The sequence below is a fragment of the Hakea prostrata genome, chromosome 7 (genome assembly GCF_041222555.1).
Source record: "Hakea prostrata isolate BN-2017 chromosome 7, UWA_Hpros_2, whole genome shotgun sequence".
NCBI classification, from domain to species: domain Eukaryota; kingdom Viridiplantae; phylum Streptophyta; class Magnoliopsida; order Proteales; family Proteaceae; genus Hakea; species Hakea prostrata.
The window spans coordinates 8,973,412-8,998,101 of record NC_142606.1 but is presented as its reverse complement, the minus strand read 5'-3'; the positions used below and the strand labels follow the sequence as shown (position 1 = coordinate 8,998,101).

Here is a 24,690-nt window from a genome sequence, read left to right as displayed (position 1 = left end):
GGCAACGGTAAGCTTCCGAAAAAAGCGTGATCCATAAATTTTATGTTTGTCTTCTTTCTCGTTCCTTGGCGACTCACAGGCTCAAACTTCATGCGCCTTTTGTTTATGTGTTTCTTTGTCTTCTACTACTACTGCTGTTCTTCTTCTGGGTTCTTCTTGGGGTAAGCTAAAGCGTTTCTTCTGAATGGTTCTTTTTATTAGTTTGAACTGAACAAGAAGTGAAGAAGAGTAGGAAGACGATGAAGCTCAGGTTTCGCTTCCCATATTTGTCTCTGCCTGGGAAATTAATGAGTAGACTCGACGAAGGAAAACTCGAAGGGCACGTGGAGACATGGACTGCTGCCATATAGAGATCCTCTGTCTCTCTGTCAATTTAGTCCCTCTGTGTCTGTGTGTGAAATCAAGTTGGGGAAGAAGGAGGTTGGAATTTTCATTTGGATTCTAATATTTTAATTGTTTTTCTTTTTTAAAATAATTTAGTCTCGTCTAGTGATTTTTTTTTTCTTTTTCTAATTTGTTTGATGCGAACCAACTACCAATCTACTGAGTGGAAATTGATTAAACTGTCCTCAATGCTAAGAACTCGGTGATGACATGATAAAAAATCATCCACAAGGTTGAATTTTCTGGAAATGTATATACAAAAGAAAATGACATAAAAACATAAATTCAATTAAGTAACAATATTTTTGACCACCTTGCATATTTTTCCTTCCACACAAAACAAATATATTATGACTACTTTTGTTATTATTATTATATAATCTTGATAATCTTTAACAAATAGAAGATGCTTACGGGACCTTTTATAGCGCCTGTGAGATTTTTTTATGTAAAAAATTCAAGATAAATTAGTGCTTGAAATGTTTTTTTTTTTTTTTAAGAAATTACATATAAATTTCATGGGTTACATTTACTATCTGAACAAAATTTAATTATAAATGCTTCTTTTTTTGTAACAAATAAATGGGTTTAGCAATCTTGAAAAATAAAACTACTAAACATGTAAATCATATCCACCAGTAGGATCTCCTTCAATTCTTGGGGTGGATTCAGAAATAATCGCCAAGGTTCCTCTAAATAAGTCAATCTCTTCGTGATTTAATCAGCAGTGATAGTTGAACTCCGATACGCATGTTATAATCTAATTCCTTCATTGTTTCTCACTGCTTCTTTTATTGCATGCACCATTCTTGTTAATTTCCCTTGTAATCTTGCATGAGGCTTTAGTAGATCACTAGCTTTGAGAGAGTCTGATTCCATAAAGGCATTAAATTCTTTTTGCGTGCAATGTTAATTCCTTCATAGATCACCTGCAATTCAACTTCTAAAATATTCATCTTTCATAAATGTTCATTCATTACTTCAGAATATTTGTACATTTATAACTTTTAATTCTTAACGGTCTATGGCTTTTGTAATTGATTTTATTATTTTAAAACTAATATATGTAATTGATTGTAAAGATTGGGATTTATATGTAAATTTCTTTTAGTAAAGCATACTTGAAAAAACAAAGTTTGTTTTCTTTACGTTATATGTCCAATATTATAATGGGATTTTAAATTTCTTTAAATAAATTAATGAATATTTATTTTCATTCTAAAGTTTCATGGTCAACTATCATTTCTTGTGACAATTGCATGCAAACATCATATTCTCACCTTATTTCATTTTTGTAAACAAATTGATTGTAAAACAATAGAAGTTATAATAAACTTCTTGACATTGTAAATATCATGAATCTTCCAATTAATTTATTTCACATAAAAAAAAAACAAGAAAAAAATTCAGCTTTTTCCTACATTTTCCTTTGAAATCCTTGGAAAAATAAATAAAACTAAAAAAATGGAACTCCATACTACGTGCCAAAGATGTTTGAGACTTAGATTGGATTTTTTACCAAACAAATGAGACCAATTTTTGTGAAAAGTGACATCATAAGATGCCCATCTAGTTATGATTCTCGTAAAGCTTGGTTTTTTTTTTTTTTGCGTAAAGCTTGGTGAAATTGGATTTTTTTGAATAAGATTGCAATCGGTAGAAACGTTTGATGTTGACTTAAAACCCAAAAAGGAAAAGGAAAAAGAAAATGAAGATCAGATTTTGATATACACCTAACAATTAATTTCATTTGTTACTTTGATTTTAAAAAAATCATATGTTACAACAGAATTAGAGCAAATTGTACTGGCACTTCAAAATCATATGTTACAACAGAATTAGAGCAAATTGGAGGTCTTAAAACACTGACACCCCACTTTATGTTTAAAAGGTACATAAACCCCAAAATTGAATTTTCATTTGATACATTTGTCCAATTTATCATTTAAAACCTTTCCAACACTGTTTATTATAAGGATATTATTTTAAAATAAATAGTAATTTAATTGTTTTTAATGATAATTTTGACAAATATATTTAATGAAAATCCAATTTTGGGGTCTCTACACTTTTTAAACATAAAGTGGGGTGTTAGTACTTTAAAGCTTCCATTTTAGGGTGACAGTGTAATTTGCTCTAATTATTATTATTATGATGACTTATTCCACTCATTTATTTCAAGCTCATAGTTATTTGATTGGAACCTATTAGACACCTCACATGCATTAATGCATGTTTTATGCAAAGACTCACTCTGTGACATTCTTTTAATTGAAAAATGAAATAGAATAAAGAAAACTATTTAAAGTCAGTAGTATGTGTATGTAATAAAGATTTTACTTTAATATGAAGCTTTTTTTTCTTCAAAAAAGTTAAAAGCTTTTCTTAAAAAAAAAAAAAAAGACCACAAGACCAACAACAACCTTTTAATGCTTCATTTTCAAAGTAGATAGATGTGTACACAAGCTTTCTAAGTGAGAAGAGACTGTTGAATACCGACTCAAAGACCACTTTTAAAAAAATGTTTAATTAGCACTATAATCTTAATTTAGCAACTAGAATTAGGCACATATGCTATTACGGGAAGGGTTATACAAACATAATATATTGATAAATGTAAGCTCATGTGCTTGTGAAATCCCAACGCGTATTGAACGGTCTGGAACCAATAAAAGTGTCTCGATCTGTTTTTTCCCAGTTGTTTTTTCAATTTTATAGATGAATCAGAACATGTTAGGTTTTCTTTTTCTTTTCTTTTTTCTTGTCGAGTGGAGGCACTGTAGCATATGAAGCATGTAATTAGTCAAGATTAATATTATAATATAAATAGCAAGATTAGAAAAAAGGGTTTAATTACTCATCTTAATCATGGTCACATGAAAAATTTCAATTCCAATTCATATGGCGACAGTTAAGGTAATATTATGTATACCATAATTTAGTGCTGGAGCTGGAGAAGTTAGGCAATCAATGGATTGGGTTTGTAGGGACTAATGTGTAGTTTCTCATGCTGGTTTAGGTGTTAATCCGTTCAATTTCGTCTTTATTTGATTACTTTGGCCTGTACTAATATTGAACATGTTCTAACTGTATTACTCCGAGGTAATTAATTCTTATTTTTTGTTTGATTCAGTTCAGTTAGGGTTTTTTATCAAGGGTTTGTAACTTTGTTTGGATTTATGGTGCTGGTCTTTTTTTCCTTTGTTCTCTATCTTCTGGTCTGTAATTTAAAATTTTTTTTAATGGAGTATCGTGGTTTGGGATTGTTTGTCACTTGTAATTGATGTTTGTAAGATTGTAGACTTCTCGATAGTGCATTGGGCTTCAATCTGAGCCAGACAAAATTTTATAATACATTTCATAATCAAATTTTGTGTGTCTAACTCTCTCTGTTTCTTCGTACCCTTGTTGTGTTCTTGTTGTGCTGAGTGTTTGTTTGAACCTATCAAAGTTTTATGTTTTAATAAATAATTTAAAGACATCAAGTAAGAAATTAACCAAATAAATAAGTAGGAAAATTTAAATCCATGTTATAAAACAAATGCAGAAAAAGGGTAATTTTCATATACATCCACCTATTAATCACACAAGATTTTTTGCAGAGTACTATAAAAGAGATGTAAATGAATTCTTCTTAACCATAATAACCCTAGAATGATGGTGTATATGATTTGATGTATTTGCTGGTAGAATTTATAAATATATATATTGGTTCACAGTACGTTTTTATTAGAACAAATACCATGAAATAGCAAATCGAAAAAAAAAAAAAAAAAAGAAAAAGAAAGAAAGAAACAAATACCATGAAATAGCAAATCGAAAAAAAAAAAAAAAAAAAAAGAAAGAAATTTAACGTGGTTCACACTCTAATGTGATATGCTATGTCCACGGATGAAGAAAAATAGTTTTTCTACTATATAGAAAGAAAATAGAAGGAGATCTCACAACCAATCGTCAAAAATAGCGTTACAAGAATTATTACCCAAAACGTTAATCGAAAATCTCAAATCTTTCAATAATGTGCTAAGCGATATAAGATACATATAGAGAAACTCCAACCGAGTAATTGGGTCGATCCATCCTGTTGGATCGTACCGTACTACAAGGGTCTGCCCCACAGCCCTCTCCACAAATCTCCAAAAACGGATCATTCGGGTCTTCTATCAAAATATATCGGTGGTAATTCTATCTTTCAAATCTGATACAAGAATTTGAGTCAAAAAAATAACAAATTTTCCATAAAAAATATGAATTGGCAATATAATTGAACACGTATTAGTAATTGAGATCATGGTCATTATGAATTCACAACAATCATAACTAATGTCCCAAATTCATGAACATAGTTATATATGGTTACTTAACTTGCAATAATATTCCAATATTGGGCTCATGGTTAGTTAAATGACTTGTATATGATGACACATCAAGCTCTTGAATCGATCGAACGGTTAAACCGGTTAAATCCAAGTGAATAAATTTGATCTGAATCGGTTTCCTATTGGAGCGGCTTCATTTTGTATCTTTCCTTTTGTCACGAACCATGCGTTTAACAATCATATCCAAAGTTTAACAATCATATCCAAATACACGGTTTCTCCCTTGTCTCTTTAGTCGAAAGGTGGCAGTTAACTTCCATAACCACCATCATTGGTCAACACTCAAAAGACATTTCAACTTTTTCCTTCTTAGAACAATCTTTTCTCTTCATGAAACTTCTCAGCAGCTTCCTTCTGGGGCCGCACACAAAGAAAACACAGAGAGACTTGACTTCATAAACGCCATGGAATGGTGTGGACTCTTTTAGCAGCTTCTTTTTGACAAGAATATATTCACAGTTCCAAGTTCACACTAGACAAGGGGAGAGACATTTTACTCCCATTTCAAAATACTTAATTTATGGCACCATACAATAACATTAATTTCTTGCTTAATTGATTCTTGACTTCATCTTTCCTACCTACAACTATATCCATATCTGATTCAACCTCTCAAATATATATACTTTTGAAATTGTTTCTTCTGCAAGTTAATTAGATTAAATCTTTTTATGGGTTTTAGTTTCATCCAAAAGAAGTCATGGGTGTTAAAATCCTCTCTATGTTATTGGAAATTAGGTAAGTGGGTATTGTTTCAATGCTAGCACCTTTACCACACAAAAAAAAAAAATGCTAGCACAATTAGCCAATCAATTACTTACACGCATACCTTGCTCAGTTCAGTGAATTTTGTTGTTGTCTAGATCTGTCCAAACTTCTACCTTAAGCCTTAAGGAAAGAGATAGAGAAAAAAGAAGAAGAAAAAAAAATAAAATTCAAACCTACTTCACTGTACCTATTGGTCAAATTTGACCAATAATTGTCAAATGCCAAAAAGGCTCTATACAATAGACTAAGATTAAAGGTAAAAATATGAATTGCATATCGTCAATCAATCGTGTTAGTCAAAAGCTTAAGCAAGGATAACTTACCTTCATTGGGTCTAGAACATCGTACTATAAACATTGCCATGTTCGTTGTTACTTAGTGAATTTGCAGTGCATCAACAATTATCAAGAAAAAAATGGCCGTAGAATCTATTTAGGCTCATGGGTGAATTTAGTGTAAAGGCATTTTTTTTTGCCTTTGACACAAGCAAAGTTTCCTTTGTAGCCTCACCCAAGGAATTTTTTCTGAAAGGATATTTCAGTGCTTTGGAATTTATTAAACTTCTAATGGATTTTTCATCAATAATTTAATAGAATATAATTAATATTTTGGTTAAGACATATTAATAGGTACCTACTGCTGTTATAATACATCACAAATTTAAATTAGAGCAGAGCTAGGTGACCAAGATCAGGGCTTAAGCTGAACTCCTGAAGCCCAAGTCATACATTAGGGTTTGATCTCTTTGGCCGAGACCAGGCCCAAAATTATTCGGCCCATAAGAGGGTGTAGGCTTAAGGTTTTCGCCGGTAGTTTAAGGGGCAATTTCGCTGGCTGTGTGATTATATAAGAGAGATCAGAAAATGAGAAAAGAGTTACCCGAATCTAGCTTGAAGAAATGCAGGCTTCTCTCTCTCGCACGTCACGTCACGGATCGATCAATCAATCTATGATTTGAATTTTGAAGAAATGCGTTTATGGTTGAGGGGAACGAGATGCAGGAGAAAGTGGTGAGGAATCCGACGATGGCAAGGGACGGAGGAACGAAGCCACACCCCATTCCCCATAGCTGGAGAGTTAGCGTTTTCGTAAGCTCCGAGATGTCATCCTTGACGCCTCCTCAGTCTTCCCCGAATATCGAGTTGTGATTATTGTGAATAATGGTGTCGCTGGATGTCATCTTCTTGCCTTTCTCCTCCTTATTCTCCTGTTTTCTGTTTTGCAATCCTCGGTATTCTGGTCCCCGACCAGCAAGAGAGATCACGGGAAACAAATAAAAGCCGCCTATTTTCCGGCGACTAAATCTCCACTGCTCAATTTGACGGCGACTAAATTACGTTTATAGTCATGGTTCGAAGATCCCCACTGGCCACTGCACAATCAACGAATTTTGTAAAATTTCAATTTCGGTGAACTTTTTATTTCGCTACAATTCGAACTCAACGAATTTCCCAATATTTTGGGCAAAATTTGTCGAATTGTTTTACCTTGCCAACAGCAACTTAGCTTCGCAAATTACAATCCAGCCAACTCTGGCGATGAACAACTAATGCGCAATTGTCCATTATAAATCATGGTCAAAACAAAACTGTTTTTGGGTCAAAGGAAAAAAAGGAAAACTGAACATTTCATAACCCTTCCACTCCCTATAAAAATTAGGAAACCAATACGACACGAGATAAAGAAGAATGAGATATGAATCATCATGTTTATCAAAAAGAAAAATTAAATATGAATTATTCATATTGTATAGAACAACATGACGTAAGGGCACGATATGCCGTCTTCTAATTCTTTAATATGATTTTTTTTTCGCCCAAACTATAATATGAATTTTACCAAAAAAAAAAAAAAACTATAATATGAATGAATATGATGGAAACTTTTTGAGAATAGGGTTGACAAGATTTTGCTAGTGAGTGCAGCTGTGGTGGTGCCTGTGGTGTTTTAAGTGTCTAATATTGAATAATGGAGATTATTTTCACCAAATTGCTTGTTCTTTTGTCTCTCCACCCTCATGTATGGGTTTGCCTGTAAACTCACAGTGAAAGTGGGAGAATAAGTGTATGGCATGGCTGGGTGGGATGAATTGGAGTCAACATTCGATGGATCATGGATGTCATATATGTATAGTTTATCCAAGGCACTATGGGCACCCACGTCAACCGCACTGGCCTAGCAAACTCTAGATTGAGGATGAGTCTAGATCATGCACTACAGGCACCCACGTCAACCTCACTAGCCTAGCAAACTCTGGATTGAGGACGAGTCTAGACCAGGCACCCACGTCAGCCACACCACAAGTGTCAGCCGCACTAGCCTAGCAAACTCTGGATTGAGAACAAGTTTAGATCGATCAGGCACCACAAGGGTTAGCCGCACTAGCTTAACCAACTTTGGATTGAGGACGAGTCTAGATCAGGCGTCATAGTCACCCACATCAACTGCACTAGCCTAACCATGAATTGAGGATAGGCCCAGGTCACCTCATCCGGCTTTTGACTACATAAATAGATGTGGAGCTCACTAAGTAAATATTAAAAATTAATGAAAAATCAAAAACCTAGTAAGCCCTGCTCCAATTTATGTGGTTTAAACCAGTCACGGAGTGAAGGTGATCCGAACTCATCGACGACGATTGAGGATTCTTCTTGTTCTTGTTCTTCTTTTTTTCTTTTTAATTTTAATTTTAATTTTGGGGGCAGAAATCCTAAAAGGTGAGGTGAGGATCGAAGATTCAACGAGGTTTGGGAAAAGAGTTTGAACTTTGAACCCAACCCCAGTTGCCTTCCGTTTAAGGTTTGAACATGCACAGACACACGTCACGTTATTAGCTGGGTTGATAGCGAAAGTCTTGCAGGCAGGCATCACCTGCACGTCTCCTCCCACCGTCTTCCCAACGGAGATGCATACGCATGTTAGACTACTGACGGACGGCCTCCAATTAATTTGATTACCCCCCCCCACAAACGCAGAAAATTAACCACATACAGAATAACAGGGAAGCCTAACAGAAGAAGTTCCTTTACAGATAACGAACGAAGTATATACAAAAATAATAGCAGGGAGAGAATTCTTCATTCGCTGATGATTGATTAACAGAATAATACATATCAACAAAAGCGGATAAAGAAAGTAAAGCGAAAGAGCAAGAGCAAGAAATAAAACCGTAGGTGAAGAGCGATGGAACCTATAATAGATTCTCTGTATGTAAAATTTCTTCTTCTCTTTTTCCACTATAGGCATACGATCTCCCCCACAATAAGCGATGACGAAACCGATTTCGGTGGTGGCGGTGTTGGTGGAAACCGGAGAGACATGTTTCTTAGAGGAAATTCGTCGGCCTCAAACTCGTCTGGTCCTTCATCAAAATTAAGAGCGTAACTCGACGGATCGTAACTGAAATCGGCGGAATGTCTACGACCTTTTCCCTTGCGCGAGATGAGACTCCGGCATCTTCCTCTGAATTCTGGAAATTCGTTAGCTCTGGATCTCAGCCATGCAGACGGAGCTCTGAGAAGCCTCGATTTATCTTCGTCTTCGAGATGTTGATGGTGACCATGGTGACGATTTCCGAAACAGCAGGAGAAAGTTGATCGAACCCTGTGCCCTAGCGATGGAGATTGGCAAAAACGATCGTCGCCCATAGAGGGCGTGTGCGAACGACAGAGAAGAAAAGCAAAGTAGAGGGATAAGAAGGAGAATATTGAGATTGAAAGATAGAAAAACTGGCGGGGTAATATATTTATATTAGATAGTACAGTAAAAACGATTGGCGGCCAATCGTGTGGGGGCGCTTTTGGCCTTTTGTGGAAGAATAATAAAATAAGACGTCGACCAGAAAACGTGTTCTGACTTGTGCGTGGGTTGGACAAGTCCCAATATTGGACGATGGTGCGGGAGGTTAGCCTACGATCTACATATCTTAAGGGAAACCAAAAATTACATCTGGGGAGGGCATATTAGACTTTTCACCAAGAGCTGCCACCACAATACCACATGTGAGCATTGAGCATTGTTCCTAAATCTTCACAAGAAATATTGCTCACACAAAACCCCAACCCTAGTGGACCCTTATCGCATCGCATGAAATGTTTTGTAAACTCTGATGGGTTACATGCGATAATAGTTTATTTTTATCAACCAGAATGATTTTTCTCACATACGATAACCATAACAGTTCAAGCTGAATTCTACCTAGGTTCAAACTCAAATTAATCAAATATTTGTAAACTCCATCAAAGAACTTCTAATTCAGTAACTCAAGCCTTTTCAAAATTTAAGATACAAAACAGCAGGCCGGAATCCCTCTATGAGAAGGGGTATGCTACATTGCTCTTAAATATAGAAGAAACCTTAAGTTACTTTCCACAATTTCAACATGTACTAAAGAGGACTTAGATTCGAGTCTCTTTCCCTTCACATTTTCCCACCTTCCCCCTCTTGTCTCTCTTTCATCAGACACATAGGTCATTAGTCCTTGTGGCTGGATTGATGATGATAAAATAAAAAGAGAAAAAAAATGTCAATTCTTGACGTGGAAAAGATATGGGGACTATAATCTTATTATTGCTGAATGTCAATGTTTCTTGTCATTCTTATGTTCCATTTGTGTGGTTTATATAATTTCATCTTGTACAGATGCAATTCACATTTTGGAAAGTTTGCTTAAAGGCTCTTGAGCACTAAGGAATTCAACACTTATGGTACGAATCATGCCAACGAGCAAATCACTCAGATTTGGGAATTAAATCTTATGATCGACTGCAATCTCTTTGCTTGCTCCCGTTGCTTCTCTTTCTCCTCTGAGTTTGATGGACACTCTATTGAGTAGTATGGTTGCTTTGTCCTGACTTGAACAATAGATTGTTAATAAAATTTCCTGTTGTTCTATGTTGTTGAGATCATAGTGTTTATCCCAAGTGTATGTACCCAATTTCTAGATCAGGGAATTAAAAAAGCTGCTTTGTTTTTCTATGCCCTGCGAACTCTGCTTCTTTGAACTGGCATCCCTAATGCTGCCGACTAATTACAACCGTCTATCTTCTTCCACTGTCATCCTCACCCCTCCTTGCAACACCACCCAATTCCAGTTGCGAATCTCATGTGATTTCCCCAAACTTTATTGTTTTCTCTGCAATCCCAACCCTTGCCTCTATGATAGAAAACCAAGTTTGAGGCTTTTGTCTCGAAGACCTGCAGACTTGACAGTAACGAATACAACGAAGGCGACAATGGGTTTTGGTTTCGACTTCCGTCTCTACCGCTGGAGAGAGGAAAGTCGATGATGGGGAGGGAGAATGTGAGGAGAGTGACATAGTCGAGGGTAATTTCTTAAGGGTGTTTAGGTGATTTAGTGAGTTAAATTGGGGGTAATAGTGTCATTTCACTACTCCAATGGCCTTTGAATAATTTTTATTTCAAAATTTTAAATGAATTAAATTGAAGATAAGAACATTTAAGTTATTTTACCCATTATTTAATAGAAAATCTTAACTGTAGATAATTTGTAATTTTGAGAGTGTGTGTCATGTAATTTAGAACATAATAATGGGTGGTTGCTTGTTTTACCCCAATAATGGTGGACGTAGTGTAAAAAACACAAAAAAAAAAGAAAAGGAATTTTATAAATCTTATGTCAGCTCCACATAATTGTACTAGAGGAATAAAAGACTTCATATTTTTGGAGATCAGACGCTTTTATATATAAGGGTGAGGATATTACATATTGAACTCATGACCTCTCGACTAATAAATACAGATCTTAACAATCAACCAACCCTGTATTTGCAAACCTAGGTGACATTGTTTTTAAGGTATATATGCACGATAACTGGGCCCACAAGGAAAAAAGGTAGCTTCTTTTTCTTTTTTTGGAACACGTAATTTTTATTCGGTTGGGAGCAAATGTTACACTGGATGTGCATTTATTTTAACACAATGATGACAATCTCCTATTTATAGATAATAAATTTAAGGAGATCTTGACTTCAAATATTGTTCCTTCACATCTCCCTTCCCCAGTCCCCCCCCCAAGTTGGGGATCGAGCTTCACAATAATGCCACCTAACATGATTACGCAACTAATCTTAAGACATTTATGATCATACCACTTAAATATAAGAAAACAAAATAAAAATTACATTTAAAATGTATTATCATCAGATTTGCTGACAGTTCCTTATTTTTTCCTTGGGTTGAGGAGAAAAGGAAGAATGTGCAATACCATGTTGCAGTTGTTTTTTTTCTTTCTTTTCTTTCATTAAACCAATTACAAGGACTGAAGAAAACCATAAAGTTTAGTAGGTCCAATGTAATATTGGGGGTGGAATCACCTTCACCATCAGCCCAACACATTTCAATTATTTGGGTAGTCGACAGAGCAACTGCTCGCTCAAATTTAGAAATATTTTGTTTTGAGGTGTTAACTAGAAAAGGTAGAGATACATATAGCCATAGCAGGTGGATCGATCGATCATATGGGTTGATACCTCCTGCTCCTGCTCCTGCTCCTGCTCCTGCTGGATCGATCATGAAATATTTTCTGTAGAAGCATCAAAAATCCAAATTTTTTATTAAAGCATCTGCATCTGCATCTGCATGGTGGGTGGCGTCAGACAGACAAGAACACACAAGCTAAGGTGGAAAATATATTAAAAAGAAAAAGAAAACTTCAGAGAGAATATTTCCTTGTGGGCCCGGTTATCTTGCATATATGCCTTAAAAAAAAAAAAAAAAAAAAAAAGGAGTCACCTGGGTTTTAGGTTTAGCCACCACGGATCTAACGTTAAATAATAGAGAGACAAAAAGGCACTGCCTTTTGTTGAAAGGGTGTGTGATGTACTGTACAAACAGTTATATCAAAAGAAAGAAATTTGGGGGCTTGGGGCTATAGGACCGACCACACATGTTCTCATTTTCGCTGGAATTATAGCTTATGGGTTACTTATATACCACGGAGACTAATCCAAGCTCTATGGGCAGTGTCAAAATTTAATATCTGGGGTTAAGTATCGACATTTTACACACAATTTTTTTTTATCTGTTATCATTAGAAATTTTTTTCTAATTAAAGGTCCAAATATTGATATGAGAGAAAATTTTAATTTTCATTAACGAATAAAGGAAATTTTAAAAAATTGAGAGAGGATTTCCAGTATTGATATCTCACACATAAAAAAAAAACTATAAAAAAAATTTCAAAAAATTAGAAAGAGAAAAAGGAAATTTTAAAACATTCGGGGGTATGGCTTATTGTAGGTCTGCTTATATGCCCGACTCCAAAGAGATTTGTAATTTTTAAACTATAGTTAATTCCCATGTAATTTCCAAAAATTTGGAGTCAAGATTTACTTTGACAATTAAAAGTCTATATTTCCTCACATTTTTTCACTATTTCATCTCTAATTTTTCTTATCAGAAGTCAGAGATGTACCCTCCTAATGTCGCTGAGAGGTCTGAGTGAATCCCAACTTTCTGGTCCCTGATCATTGGGTGAATCATGTTCAGGGACGGAAGGATGAGACAGAGACAACGACAACTACTAGTGGAGAAGGGTGGTAAATAATGAGTGGAAGAGTAAAGATAAGAATTTATAAGCTAAGAGCTTTGTTGAGGATATTGCTCTACCTCCAATCCTCCATTACCAAATTTCCCAATTAAGTTACTGTTTGAAAAGATGGATCAATTCCATGGAATGAATGGGAGGGCGATCCAAGCTAAGCTGTCTTTGAGTCTCAGAGCTTTAATGGCGTGGCCCCGCTTTTGTCGGCCAAGTTTTTGATGATGAATACCCTCACTTACTCTTCCTTATTCCTCTTATATATAAGTTGGTTCCAATCTTGTATCTTCTAAGGTTTCTGTTGCTGATCAGAGAACCATTTCAGTTCTAGCTAGTAGGTTTAAGTGTAAGAACAATAAGAATTTATATTAATTGTTATTGGGTTGTTTCTATAACTTCTGGTCGTGTTTTTGGTTTGAATCTTCAATAAATTAAGAAGAAGCAATGGCTGGAATGCTCCCTGGTGTGGAATGCGCCCGAAGAAGGCGACTTCATCAAGGAGGAGGAGGGATTATTGAATCACAGTGCAATGGTGGAACCAGGCGCTCAGCTTTCTGTCTCTACACAAGCAACCGTGAATCTCATCTAAGTTTCTCAAGTTCCTCCGGGGTATGTATCGATCGATAAACCCATATCATTTTCTCTGTATTTTGATATTCAGTTATCAATCAATTCATCGTTTGAATTGAATTGTGATGCACAAACCCAGCAAAAAACCCCCACAAACCACAGCTTCCAAGATGAGAAACTGGGAGGAATAGCTAGAAAAGCCAAAGAGAGACTAGATGAAAGGCTGAGGGAAGCAAAGAAACCAGAAATCAAAAGGTAAATCGACTCATATATAACAAGTTCTGGAATACAGGAGACAGTAGTATTTCTTCTTACAGTTTCTGATAACAACAGTAATAATTGCACAGGCAAAGCAAAAAAGCGAACGGAAGATGTGAGGATGGTGCTGAGAAGCAGGGTTCAGGTAGTACTATTGTCCTTGGAGATATGCCAACAGAGGTGTTTGGATCGAAGACGACGAGTATTTGCAGCTCCAATTCCAGAAGGTTCGTGAGCTGGGCAAAGTTGGGGTGGAGGGTATCAGACCAAGACGAGTGTGCTGTGTGCTTAGAAAGGTTCAAGAGCGGGGAGACCCTTCTACACCTGCCTTGTACTCATAGGTTCCATTCAAGGTGTTTGTCACCGTGGCTAGAAAATAGCTCTCACTGCCCTTGTTGTAGATTGAGAATCTTAAATTAGTGCTTCTTACTTATCTTTTCTATGAATGGAAGGATGGAAATTCAAGCTTGTAGGTTGTCTGCGGACAAGCCATTTCTTCACTCATTATCTACCCATTTTGATAAGTGGTGAATTATAATGTTAATCACAATGCAATGATGTTCTTAATCTCAATTCTGATCTTTAACATATGTTTCCTTCTCTCACTGAATTATGTAAATTAGGAGAGATCAGGCCATCATTACCTAGAAGTATGACAGCTTTAGCAAGTCTCCCTCACAATTAGGTAGGTTAGATTTGGATGCCATCCAAGATGCGACCTGGGTTTTGTATAATGTTTACAGAAATGCAAAAAATAAAAGGATTCTTCAGAGATTTTCCCTTTTTCATCATGTCTGGTATTCCTTTGTTAGTGAGGACTTAAGGAATCTAAGTGTATTAGTTGGGAATCTGTATTCACTTGCATTGCCAAGGTTATGATTCCTTTTGATGTGTGCATGAGGGAAGATGGATTGAGGGCACAAGGGCCCAGAACCCACGAGGAAATGACAAGAAGAAGGACCCCAAGTGGCTCTGCCTGCCCTATTTCAAGTTGGATCTTGGAATCATTAGAAAACAGGGCCGCGCTGGACTTGTCTTTTAAACCTCAGAAGAAGTCAGTAAGCCTCTGGCCAACTCAAACATCTATTGCTCAATAGATCATTTCAACTAGTGAGATTTGAATCTTGTTAGGAGGGATTGAGGGAACAAATGAAGAGGGCCTAAGTTGGATTGATCATAGTGAGGAACAACCAAAAGAAAAGAGAGAGAAAGAGAGAGAGCCCTATTATTTGATCCCACCACCAATAATAAAACAAAAAACTGGGAGAATTCAACGATAATAGAGATCTTAGTGCTCTGGAGACCCACCTCTCTCGCCTTATTAGAGAAGATTTATATGAGCTTGGACACATGGACCCATGGTTCCTTGAAATACTGGGAAGTTTAAACCATCCTTAATCTAACATTTCAAGTCTGGTTGTTGGTTGCCAACTAGAATAAGCAACTTACCTTGTCTTCTTATATTGATTTAATTACTACTTAAATGAGGTATGACTTGATATTCTTATTTGGAAAATACAAATGTTGTATCCCACTTACCAAGTCTAACAAAAAGTTTACAAATCTTGATGAGATATAATTCTGGTTTGTCTTCAAAGAGTCATTAGTGCTGTTATACTCACAGGTCATATCAAATATGTCATTGTCCTTATCCTAAGAAGCATTGGTTCTTTACTTTTGAATTATGCTCGAATTATTGAGGGGAGAGTTGCCATCATCTTCAAAATCTCCTCACCATGCCTTGATGTGTGGGGCCTATACCTTGTGAACGGTCCAGATTCAAGGATAGGCACCCCGGGGGTTCCCTAAGTATCCCTTCCCTCCTTTGCTTAGAGGCAATTGGAAGAAACTTGCAGTATTCTAATGATTTGTTCCTTATACCAAAAAAACTTAATAATGGGTGAAGGAAAAATTCAGCTCCACCGATTAAGTCAAACCACTTGTTACCATCAATATCATTCAATCCAATTTGGAAGTCATTTTCAGATGTGTAGATTCCCGTTTTTTTAATGGTAATACTACAAACTCCCAATGGCTTCTGCATTATATTTATTTATTATTTATTATTAGGAATAATTACTGGTGTCCTATAGTTTGATTTTATTACTAATAGAACCATGTTCTTTACGAAATTACTGTTGCCCCTTCCTTATAACGGTGTTAAGTAGTCGTTAAGTTTGAATATGTAATGCTTAATTTGTCTTTCATTAAAATTAAGAAATCAAAAGACGATGCTATCCCATTTATAAAAACCAGATTAAATGTCAAATTTACCCTAAACTTAATTTATTTTGAATTAATGAAATGGGCAAAATCCAAATCCAATTTGGTTTCCCACCTTCACTAAACTTCATTTATTTGAAAATATTTTAGGTGATATTCAGACTCCAATTTGAGTTGAATTCGATTTTCCTCCCTCTTCGATTTATATTTTATTCAATCATTCTTTTTTTATTTGGTGATATTTTTTTGAGAATAAAATGGATTATAGTTACTTTTTTCTCCACAGTTAATTAAGGGTACTACTGTAACTTGACAAAAGGGTAAATAAGTAAAGAGATAAGTATACGAGTATTTTGGAGTTTTTGAGAAAATATAAAGATGCCACATCATCAATAAACTAACGGAACTTAACGGTAGGGGGCAATAGTAATTGTAGACAAAGTTAAAGGTTGGATTAGTAATTTTGAAAAGTACAGGGATACAATAGTAAGAAATCAAAGTACAGTGGGCCAATAGTAATTATCTCTTATTATTATTATATTTTTTTAATGAAAATCATCCATTCAAAGAAAAAGACGTAAGGTAAAAGAACTGTCAAAAGCTCGTTCAACCACAGAGTAGGGTTGCAACAGAGCCCAGCTGGGTAGGGCTTTTATAATCTCAAGCCTAGCCCTATGTATTCTAATCTAAACCCATTCCCGCCCTTACTCTAAATTATTGTCCTTGATCCTAAGCTCTACAGGGCCAAGCCAAGCCCATTCTTGCCCTGATTAGTCTTGTCCCTGATTGACCATGTCTTTGGCCTTGATTGGTCATGTCCCTAGCCTTGACCCTACCCTCGTCTCTGTTCCTAATTCATTGAGATAAAGGGTAAAATTAGGAAAAATCAGGGACGGGTTGGGACAAGTCTGGCGGGCCAAAAAGTAATTTCAGACTCCACTTGGCCTCAGGGCAAAATATTTTGGCCCTAACCTGCCCTCAGAACCAAAATCTTGAACCCAAGCCTTACTCGGGCTTAGGGCAAATCAGGGCCATCAAGGCCAAACTTGCACCCCTACCATAGAGTGGTAATAGACCAAGTAATTGCACACGAACATAACAACGCCGCATTTATTAGATTATCAGCCACAGAGTTGGCTAATCTAAGAGCATGAGAAAAACTACAACAGCCAAACTTAGAGGTAAAACAGCGGATGTCATAAACTAGTGAGATTCCACCTCCAGAAACTAAATTCTCTTCTCCAACACCCCTGCAAGCCTTCCCTCACTGCATAGCTTCCCTCAAATAACGTAGGCATTCTTCTTAATACCCTAATCTATTGGTGCAATTAAATTCGGACGCAAATCTAAGCTTTAGTAAGGGAATTTTAAGATTTAAAATAAACATAAGAATTGCATCTTACAGAAACTACCAAGCTTATCCAAAATGCAGATCAAGGGGGACTAACGTCACCCGAAAGAATTAAAGCAGTTTTTTTTTTTTTTTTTTTTTGGGTTAAAAGATTAAAGTAATTCTACGCTAACTGTTGAGAATCCAAGAAAGAGCTCATTATTCTACACAAAATACCCTAGATGCTCCTTTACAAAATACAAACACAAATATTTTTTGCTTCCGCAGGGAGGTGAATTTTGATTATTAGTGAGATTACACACCATGCTTTCAGTTTTGTGAGTCATCATCATTCATCAAGGCACACCATGTCCCTTGACACCTTTTTTCTGTCTCCTGTGTCAAGGTCATGGGTACAAGCCCTGCCCGAGCTGCAATGGCTACATATGATACAGACCATCAAGGGCATCTCGAGTCGGTAAATCGATATTAAGATCAGTTAGTTTCAGGGCATCTCGAGTCGGTAAATTAATATTCAGATCAGTTAGTTTCATTTCTGCAATGGATAGCAATCATAGCATGATCATCCCTTTCAATAATCTTTTTCCTTTGTCATTCTCATGTCTATCTCCTGTCTCTCCTGTCTCCTGTTAATGAACCATGGAATCATGACCCCTTTGGCTGGCTGTGAGGTTTCATCTCACACCGGTGACATGGTGATACCTTGCTCAACATCAAACACCAATTGGAAAAAGAATATACAGAATGTATTGTTTATTGAGGAAAGAAAAGATATTCAAGATCTCAAGAGCAAGCTCTTCTACCCTACTTTCATGTATATGTACATTCCTTCTTGAAAGAGTAACTTTGTGGGTTTGAGATGGTGCCCTAAGCAACTCCCTCGCAAACATCTCCACGGCAGAGTGGGCAGATCCTGTGAAGCAACCGACAAAAGAATAAGCATATTAATTCATAAACAAACCAAAGACGAACTCAAACTGGGAGATGATGATACCCATGTATCTCTTTCAGCCATTTATCAACGCATGTCATATGATATTCATGGCGGCAGGGGAGGACTCTTATTTTGTCCCCATCTTCGTACTCAGCCAAGCAAATGTGACACCTAACACAAGGAAAATGTCGAATAAGAAACTTAACTCTAGGTAAAAAGATAAACATTAATCAACGGGAAGGGCAAAAAAGATACTGGAACAAGGTAGAAATTACCCAAAATAGTAAAAGAAGTAGAAACTGATGCATGACAAAAAGAACAGGTAATGCCAAAGAATATAAGTGGAGAAACAGCTACCAAGGCTTGTTACAACCACCAAAACATCATAATATTTACCACATAATCAGTGCCCTGGATACTTTACAAGCTCAACCAACTCATTTTCAAGTGAAAATGTCTAGTTCTGCAGAAGGAGACCCCCAGATATTTTTCAGATTGAATGACAATTGGAATGGCCAAAGGCTACGAGGAGAGGAAGAGTTAAGAAGTAGGGTCCATTACAGAGGCAGATCTAATCACTGTCAAGTACTATATCTTTCGCAACTGAGAATTCCATAGTACTTCCTCTTTCTGAATAAGGAACCATTACAGTCATTAACCAATTATTTAAGACTGCACAACAATGGCCAAAGCAGCAGAGGAAATGTGATTAATCACCAGATACCTTCAATTCTGACAAACACAGACAACCTCTGGCTTGCATTAATGGCCTTCACAGTTTCTGTTTGTGGAAAGTGGAACCCACCAACGACAAGGGGTTAAAAGCTGATACATTGGTGGATTCATATCAACCTGCCTAGGCTCGATTCCCTAAATATTTCAATATAACAATTTCGTAGCAAATCTGTGTATGGACTGAACTATCTGCAAATAGACCTATATCCTCTTTAAATAATAAATAAATAAAAAGATACAGTTAGAAACTCACTGTTCCACATCATTTCCGACCTCAGCTGTGCTTTTATGACTCTTCAGAGGAAAGGAGTCAACAACAGATTCTGGAGCTGGGACGGATAGCGAAAGTGGAATAGGTTGGCGATGAATTCCATCCAAGACCTGCAATCACACATTAAAGACAGTTCAAATTGTCAGAAAATGTGATAATTTTCAAGCTATTCATAACAAAATGTGGCAAAATCAACACAAGATATCATTGTTAAAAAATGGGGAGAAAAGAATGAAAAAGATATTAGTTGAAGCTACATTATACAAAATAATAGGTGATTCACTTGGTTAAAATGACAAAACCAGTGGGTATACTAGTTGCAAGCTAAAAATGGATGATGTAAAGGTGAACATTGCGTCCAAACTGGGCAAGCAGACCCATCCCAGAAAACTTAAAAGGCACGAAAAAAACACCATGATTCTGTGAACAGAACATGAAAAAATAATCCATTAACTGAAACAAAATTAGAAGGCGACCCCCCCCCCCCCCCCAAAAAAAAAAAAAGAAAAAGAAAAAGAAAAAAGGAGTTATAGTTAGGGCTGGTATGAGGTTGACATGCAATGACACGAGGTCACCAGTTTTGAGCCCCGCACTTTCCTTGTTACATGTGCCTGGGGGGAGGGTTCATGCAACCAGGGTTTCTTTGTCCTGGCCAGAACCACAAATTGGGTAGGTAAGGGCATTTGACGTCATACATAACTAAAAAGAAAAAGGGCTACAAATTAGGAAAAAGAACAGAAGGTTGTTCATGCAATAGCAATCCACTCTCTGCCTCTCTCCAGCTAGGTTGACTACTACTTAGGCCTTTTAACAACTAAGTCAATCCCATTTTCCATGCTCTCTTCATAAGAAGACAAATAGATTGGAATGGACACAAGCTAGAGGGAGATTATCATTTCTTTTATAGGTAGAGGGCCAATGGGCATTCAGACCTCATGAGCTCTTAATCGTGAGGTGTTGATTCGTACCAACTAAGCTACCCACTTGGGGTCTTAGGTGGAGATAATAGCCTCTTCAGTCTCAAGCTAAAGTTGAAATACCTGTATATTCTGGGAATTTATTATCTATGACTGTAGCTAATCCTGGAGATGAAATAGTTGATGTCCCTTTGATCTCCCTTGAGCTATTCCCCTCTTTTTTTTCTGGTCAACAGCTTTTCCCCATTTCATTAAGAGCATACTATAACAACAGACCATCATCCAGGCTAGAACAAATGCAATCAACTCTCTACCAGCAAAATCCGCTATAGCTTTATATAATTTAACAGCAGAACCAAAAGAGATCAGACTAATTATGTGAATGACATTCACAACAGAAAGGAAGGAGATCATTTATTTTATATATTATCAAACTACCAAGTGCAGGTAGGAAGATGTATTCCAAAAGTAACACAAACCAATAAGACCAGAACAAGAAAGGAGAGAGCTATTCATTTGAAAGGAATGTACCTCAAATAAGGCCTCGGCAAGCATAACTATGCGTGAAATACTAGCACGGGTCCCAGACTCTTCAGTCATCAAGAAACTCTCACATGTGCAGGTACCATCAGGATGAAGTCCAGATGCACAAAAACTAGTTCGTCGGCTACTCTCATCAAAGCCACCGCGAAGTCTTTCCCAGATCTAAAAATATATGTTCACAGGAATTATGTAGAAAATTAAAAAGGTTTCTGCAAAGCAGAAAACTTACTAATTAAATGGCTTTTCAGTTTCATCTTCAAGTTAAAAATCCAATGAATTGCTCATGAGAAAACCACACCAGTACATATCACTGACCAATGATCAAGCAGAATATGAAAAAAAGGGAACTTTGTTACAAACCTTGAGTGGGACATGAACCTAAAGCATGGTCTAGAATCTAGATAAACTTCTAGCGACAAAAAAAAAAATCCAGATTAATTAATAGTACTGTTCCAATGTATCCGATGTGACGGCTTACCAGAATAATGGTAAATGATTCATGATATAGTAAAAATTAAATAGAAGATCACCTCTGATCTTGAACTTCGATGCCGTTCATATGTTGTGCCATGAAGTCTACTCCCGAGGTATCCTGAATCACCCCCATAGCCATCCTCAAAGAGATCACCACTGAAATCGAGGAGCCATCTGTCATGAGATCCCAGATCATCAGCATCTTCAGTTGAGAAAACAATGGTTGGAGAATCACTATGCCTTCTAGAACTGCGTCTTGAAAAGGCATCCCAAAACATTCTTCTACTGTTCCTTCTTGCTTCATGGTTACTTACTTCCCCTGTATTACTAGATAATATGTTGGAAGAAATACTCACCACATCAACATGTAGTACATTTCCATTTATTCTGCCTCTTTCCCTATCTGGCACAACATTTCCAGGGGACACAGGTGCTGTCTCTTGACCAGATTCTTCTTCCAGTGATTGTGAAGCTGCTTGTGTCTCAAAAGCACTAGGAATAAAATCTCTGTCAGGATTGTGGGCACCCATAATATCATCTGCATGATTTTCAATACCAGACACAGCATCTGAACCCGAGTTATCAACTAAATGATGAGATGTGCTGCTCGAACATATTCCTTTCTCAAAGATTCGAGATCCATCCTCGTTTTGGGTATCATCAGCCCTACTGACAGGGTCCAAGCAATCCCCCACATTTACAGAATCTGAATCTAGTGGTTTCTGTTCTATAAAGGAGGTGTTAGCCTCATCACTAGTTCTTTCAACAGGAGCAAATTCAGCAACTATGTCCTCATGGGTCCCATTACTGCTTTCAGATGAAGCGCCAGTTTCATCTCTTGAACTGAAGCACTCAGTTTCTGAATCAAAAAGTGAAGAAGGCTTCATTGAGTTAGGGTGTACATCAGTAATAATTGGATTATGATCCTTCAAAGAATTCACCACTAATTCGGCTGGACAGTCTTCCATCTGCAGGAACAGGAAAAAGCAAATAAGAAAATTATTCGAAAGCTTCAGTGACTGAAACAATTACATTCTGCATAGATCATAAAACTGCTGTATAAAGACATGCAACTAAAATGATTGATCAGGAATTGGCAACTAATAAACACCTTGGTACGAAATAATTATCAGATGCAATATAAGTCTTTGTGCAACCAAAATTTGAACATGTATTGAATGTGCAAGAGCAGTGTTGAAGTGTCCAACCCACATGCTAAAAGCTCATGGGCGAAGAAACCTCCCATGAGTATAGGTCCAACTCCAAGGTCCTGGTTAATTGATGTGGGACCATTTCCAACAAGCAAGACATAGGTAGACAAGTTAGCTAGTGATTCGAGTCCACAAAGACAAGAAGCAAATGGATTAATTATGGACAAGACTTTGTGACATACAACAAGCAAATGGATTAATCATGAGACTCAAGACCAAGTTATGCTTTAATGAGTAACATTTTTTATCTTATACTAAAAGGTTCAATTATGATAAAAAAAATATATATATATATATATATATATTCTTTCTCAAATTGTCAAGGTTATGTGGAAAATCCTAGCAACCTGTCCATGAGAAAAGATCAAAAGATGAAAATTCTTGTAATAATTCACTAATGAACTTACTTGGAAAGATTCCTGTTCAAAAAGTTTATTGAAGAAGTTGGATGGCTGGATCAATAGACCCAGACCACAATAAACTAATCGAGATTGCAATTAAGGGAATCAGACAATCCACAGGGCAGAAGCCTTACATTATTGCAACCAGATGGCTAAATCCACTAGGTATGAAAGATTGTTTGGTCCCATCAGATATAGACCACACGATCTGATGCCAACTTTTGGAAACACGATATTACTAATCAACACAAAATATTTAAATTAGTCAGAAGTTTACCCTTGTATGAAATAAGAAATGCAATTGTAAAAGGAATGACAGTTGAAACAAACTCAAAGGACTCGACCATGTTCCACATTTTGCAGCCCTTCACATCAGCATTTTCCATTGAACAATTAATGACCCCAGGCTGGGCCACAGAAGAAACTCGCCTTTCATGGAGACTAGAAATGCGACATTTCAGCTACCATGGAAAATTTTCCAGAACAATAGTGTCTCAGTTTAATCTCACATCAGTCATATGTATTTTTGTGGTGGGCAAATCTCCCACACCACACCAACTGGGACCTGAGTGTCAATTTCATCAATAAAGAGGCCACATAGTCAGAGAGATGTAAGGGTCTAGCTTCCAACCAAGTTACATTATCTAAAGTTTATCAAAATCCTACAACAGCATACAAGATCAAAAGGTCGATATATGGATCACTCATCCACAATCAACTCTTTCAATCGATAATGGATCCACCCTTTGAATCATAGGTCAGTGAGAACAAAAAACAATCAGGGTAAACCCCTGTAACATCTCCCAAATTGCACACTGTAAGGCCAACCTATCAGAAATTTATATTTCAGCTAAACCATATAACATCCTTCTTATATCGCATCTACTGAGTGGCTACGCCACGAAATATCCACGGCTAGAAATTATGACTACAAGGTGCCCGATGACCGTCTCTGTAACTCATGTCTCATTTAATTATCAAAGCCCGTCAATTTTTGCAAAACCAACAGGCAATCATCACGGAGATACTACGTGAAAACAAATAATCTGTTGAACGACAACAAATTCCAGTTAACAAATATTGAAACCTCAAAATACATAAAACAAACCATTAACTGATTAACCTAAAATATCGGCCGACAGAATAACAAAATAAATCAACTAAGAATTGTATTTGTTGAAAAACAAATGAATATCCTGAGCCTATACAAAAGAAACTGGCGATCTTTCACAATTGAATCCATGTAGATGAAGAAACAACGAATTGAATAAATTAATTTCAGGTGCTGCGATCACCTCAACCGGGTCGTAAGAACCGGAGCCAAAGCAGAGGAACGAGAAGAATCTGCGATTGGAGCGGTTAAGGCGCGGGCGAGAAGGTCGAGCACCGAAACGGCTGTTACCGGAACCCATCGTCACAAGGTTTCACACACCTCTCTTCTTTGAGGTTTCAATTATCCTGACTTTCCTAGAACCTTTCTGGCAGACTATGGATTTCCCTGTGAAGCTTCGACGAGAGAGAAGAGAAGAAAATAAGAGAAAAGTGAAGGTGGTCTCCGATTCTTACATGTGTGAAGGGGAAAGAAACTAGCGCTGTGGAATGATAACGGAAATGAGATTATTAGACACACAAGCACGGCGTCGCACACAAGGACAGCGCCATTTCTCCCTCTTTGTTCTTTTTCTTTTTCTTTTTGTTTTTGTTTTTGTT

The 24,690-nt window shown here is 36.7% G+C and overlaps 2 protein-coding genes across 2 annotated transcripts; one reads left to right on the top strand and one right to left on the bottom strand.

Annotated features, from left to right (window-relative positions):
- The first annotated feature begins 13,123 nt into the window (after positions 1-13,123).
- On the top strand, positions 13,124-14,638 carry LOC149009513 (uncharacterized). The gene is made up of 3 exons (XM_089163312.1): positions 13,124-13,701; positions 13,802-13,917; positions 14,010-14,638. The coding sequence occupies exons 1-3, from the start codon at positions 13,537-13,539 to the stop codon at positions 14,338-14,340; spliced, it is 612 nt and encodes a 203-aa protein (XP_089019438.1). The 5' UTR covers positions 13,124-13,536; the 3' UTR covers positions 14,341-14,638.
- Positions 14,639-17,674: 3,036 nt separating this feature from the next.
- On the bottom strand, positions 17,675-24,676 carry LOC149009512 (uncharacterized). Its single transcript, XM_089163218.1, has 6 exons — positions 24,276-24,676; positions 21,425-22,336; positions 20,883-21,056; positions 19,417-19,544; positions 18,489-18,599; positions 17,675-18,407 (listed from the first exon to the last, which is right to left on the bottom strand). The coding sequence occupies exons 1-6, from the start codon at positions 24,390-24,392 to the stop codon at positions 18,362-18,364; spliced, it is 1,488 nt and encodes a 495-aa protein (XP_089019344.1). The 5' UTR covers positions 24,393-24,676; the 3' UTR covers positions 17,675-18,361.
- Between the last annotated feature and the right edge of the window lie 14 nt (positions 24,677-24,690).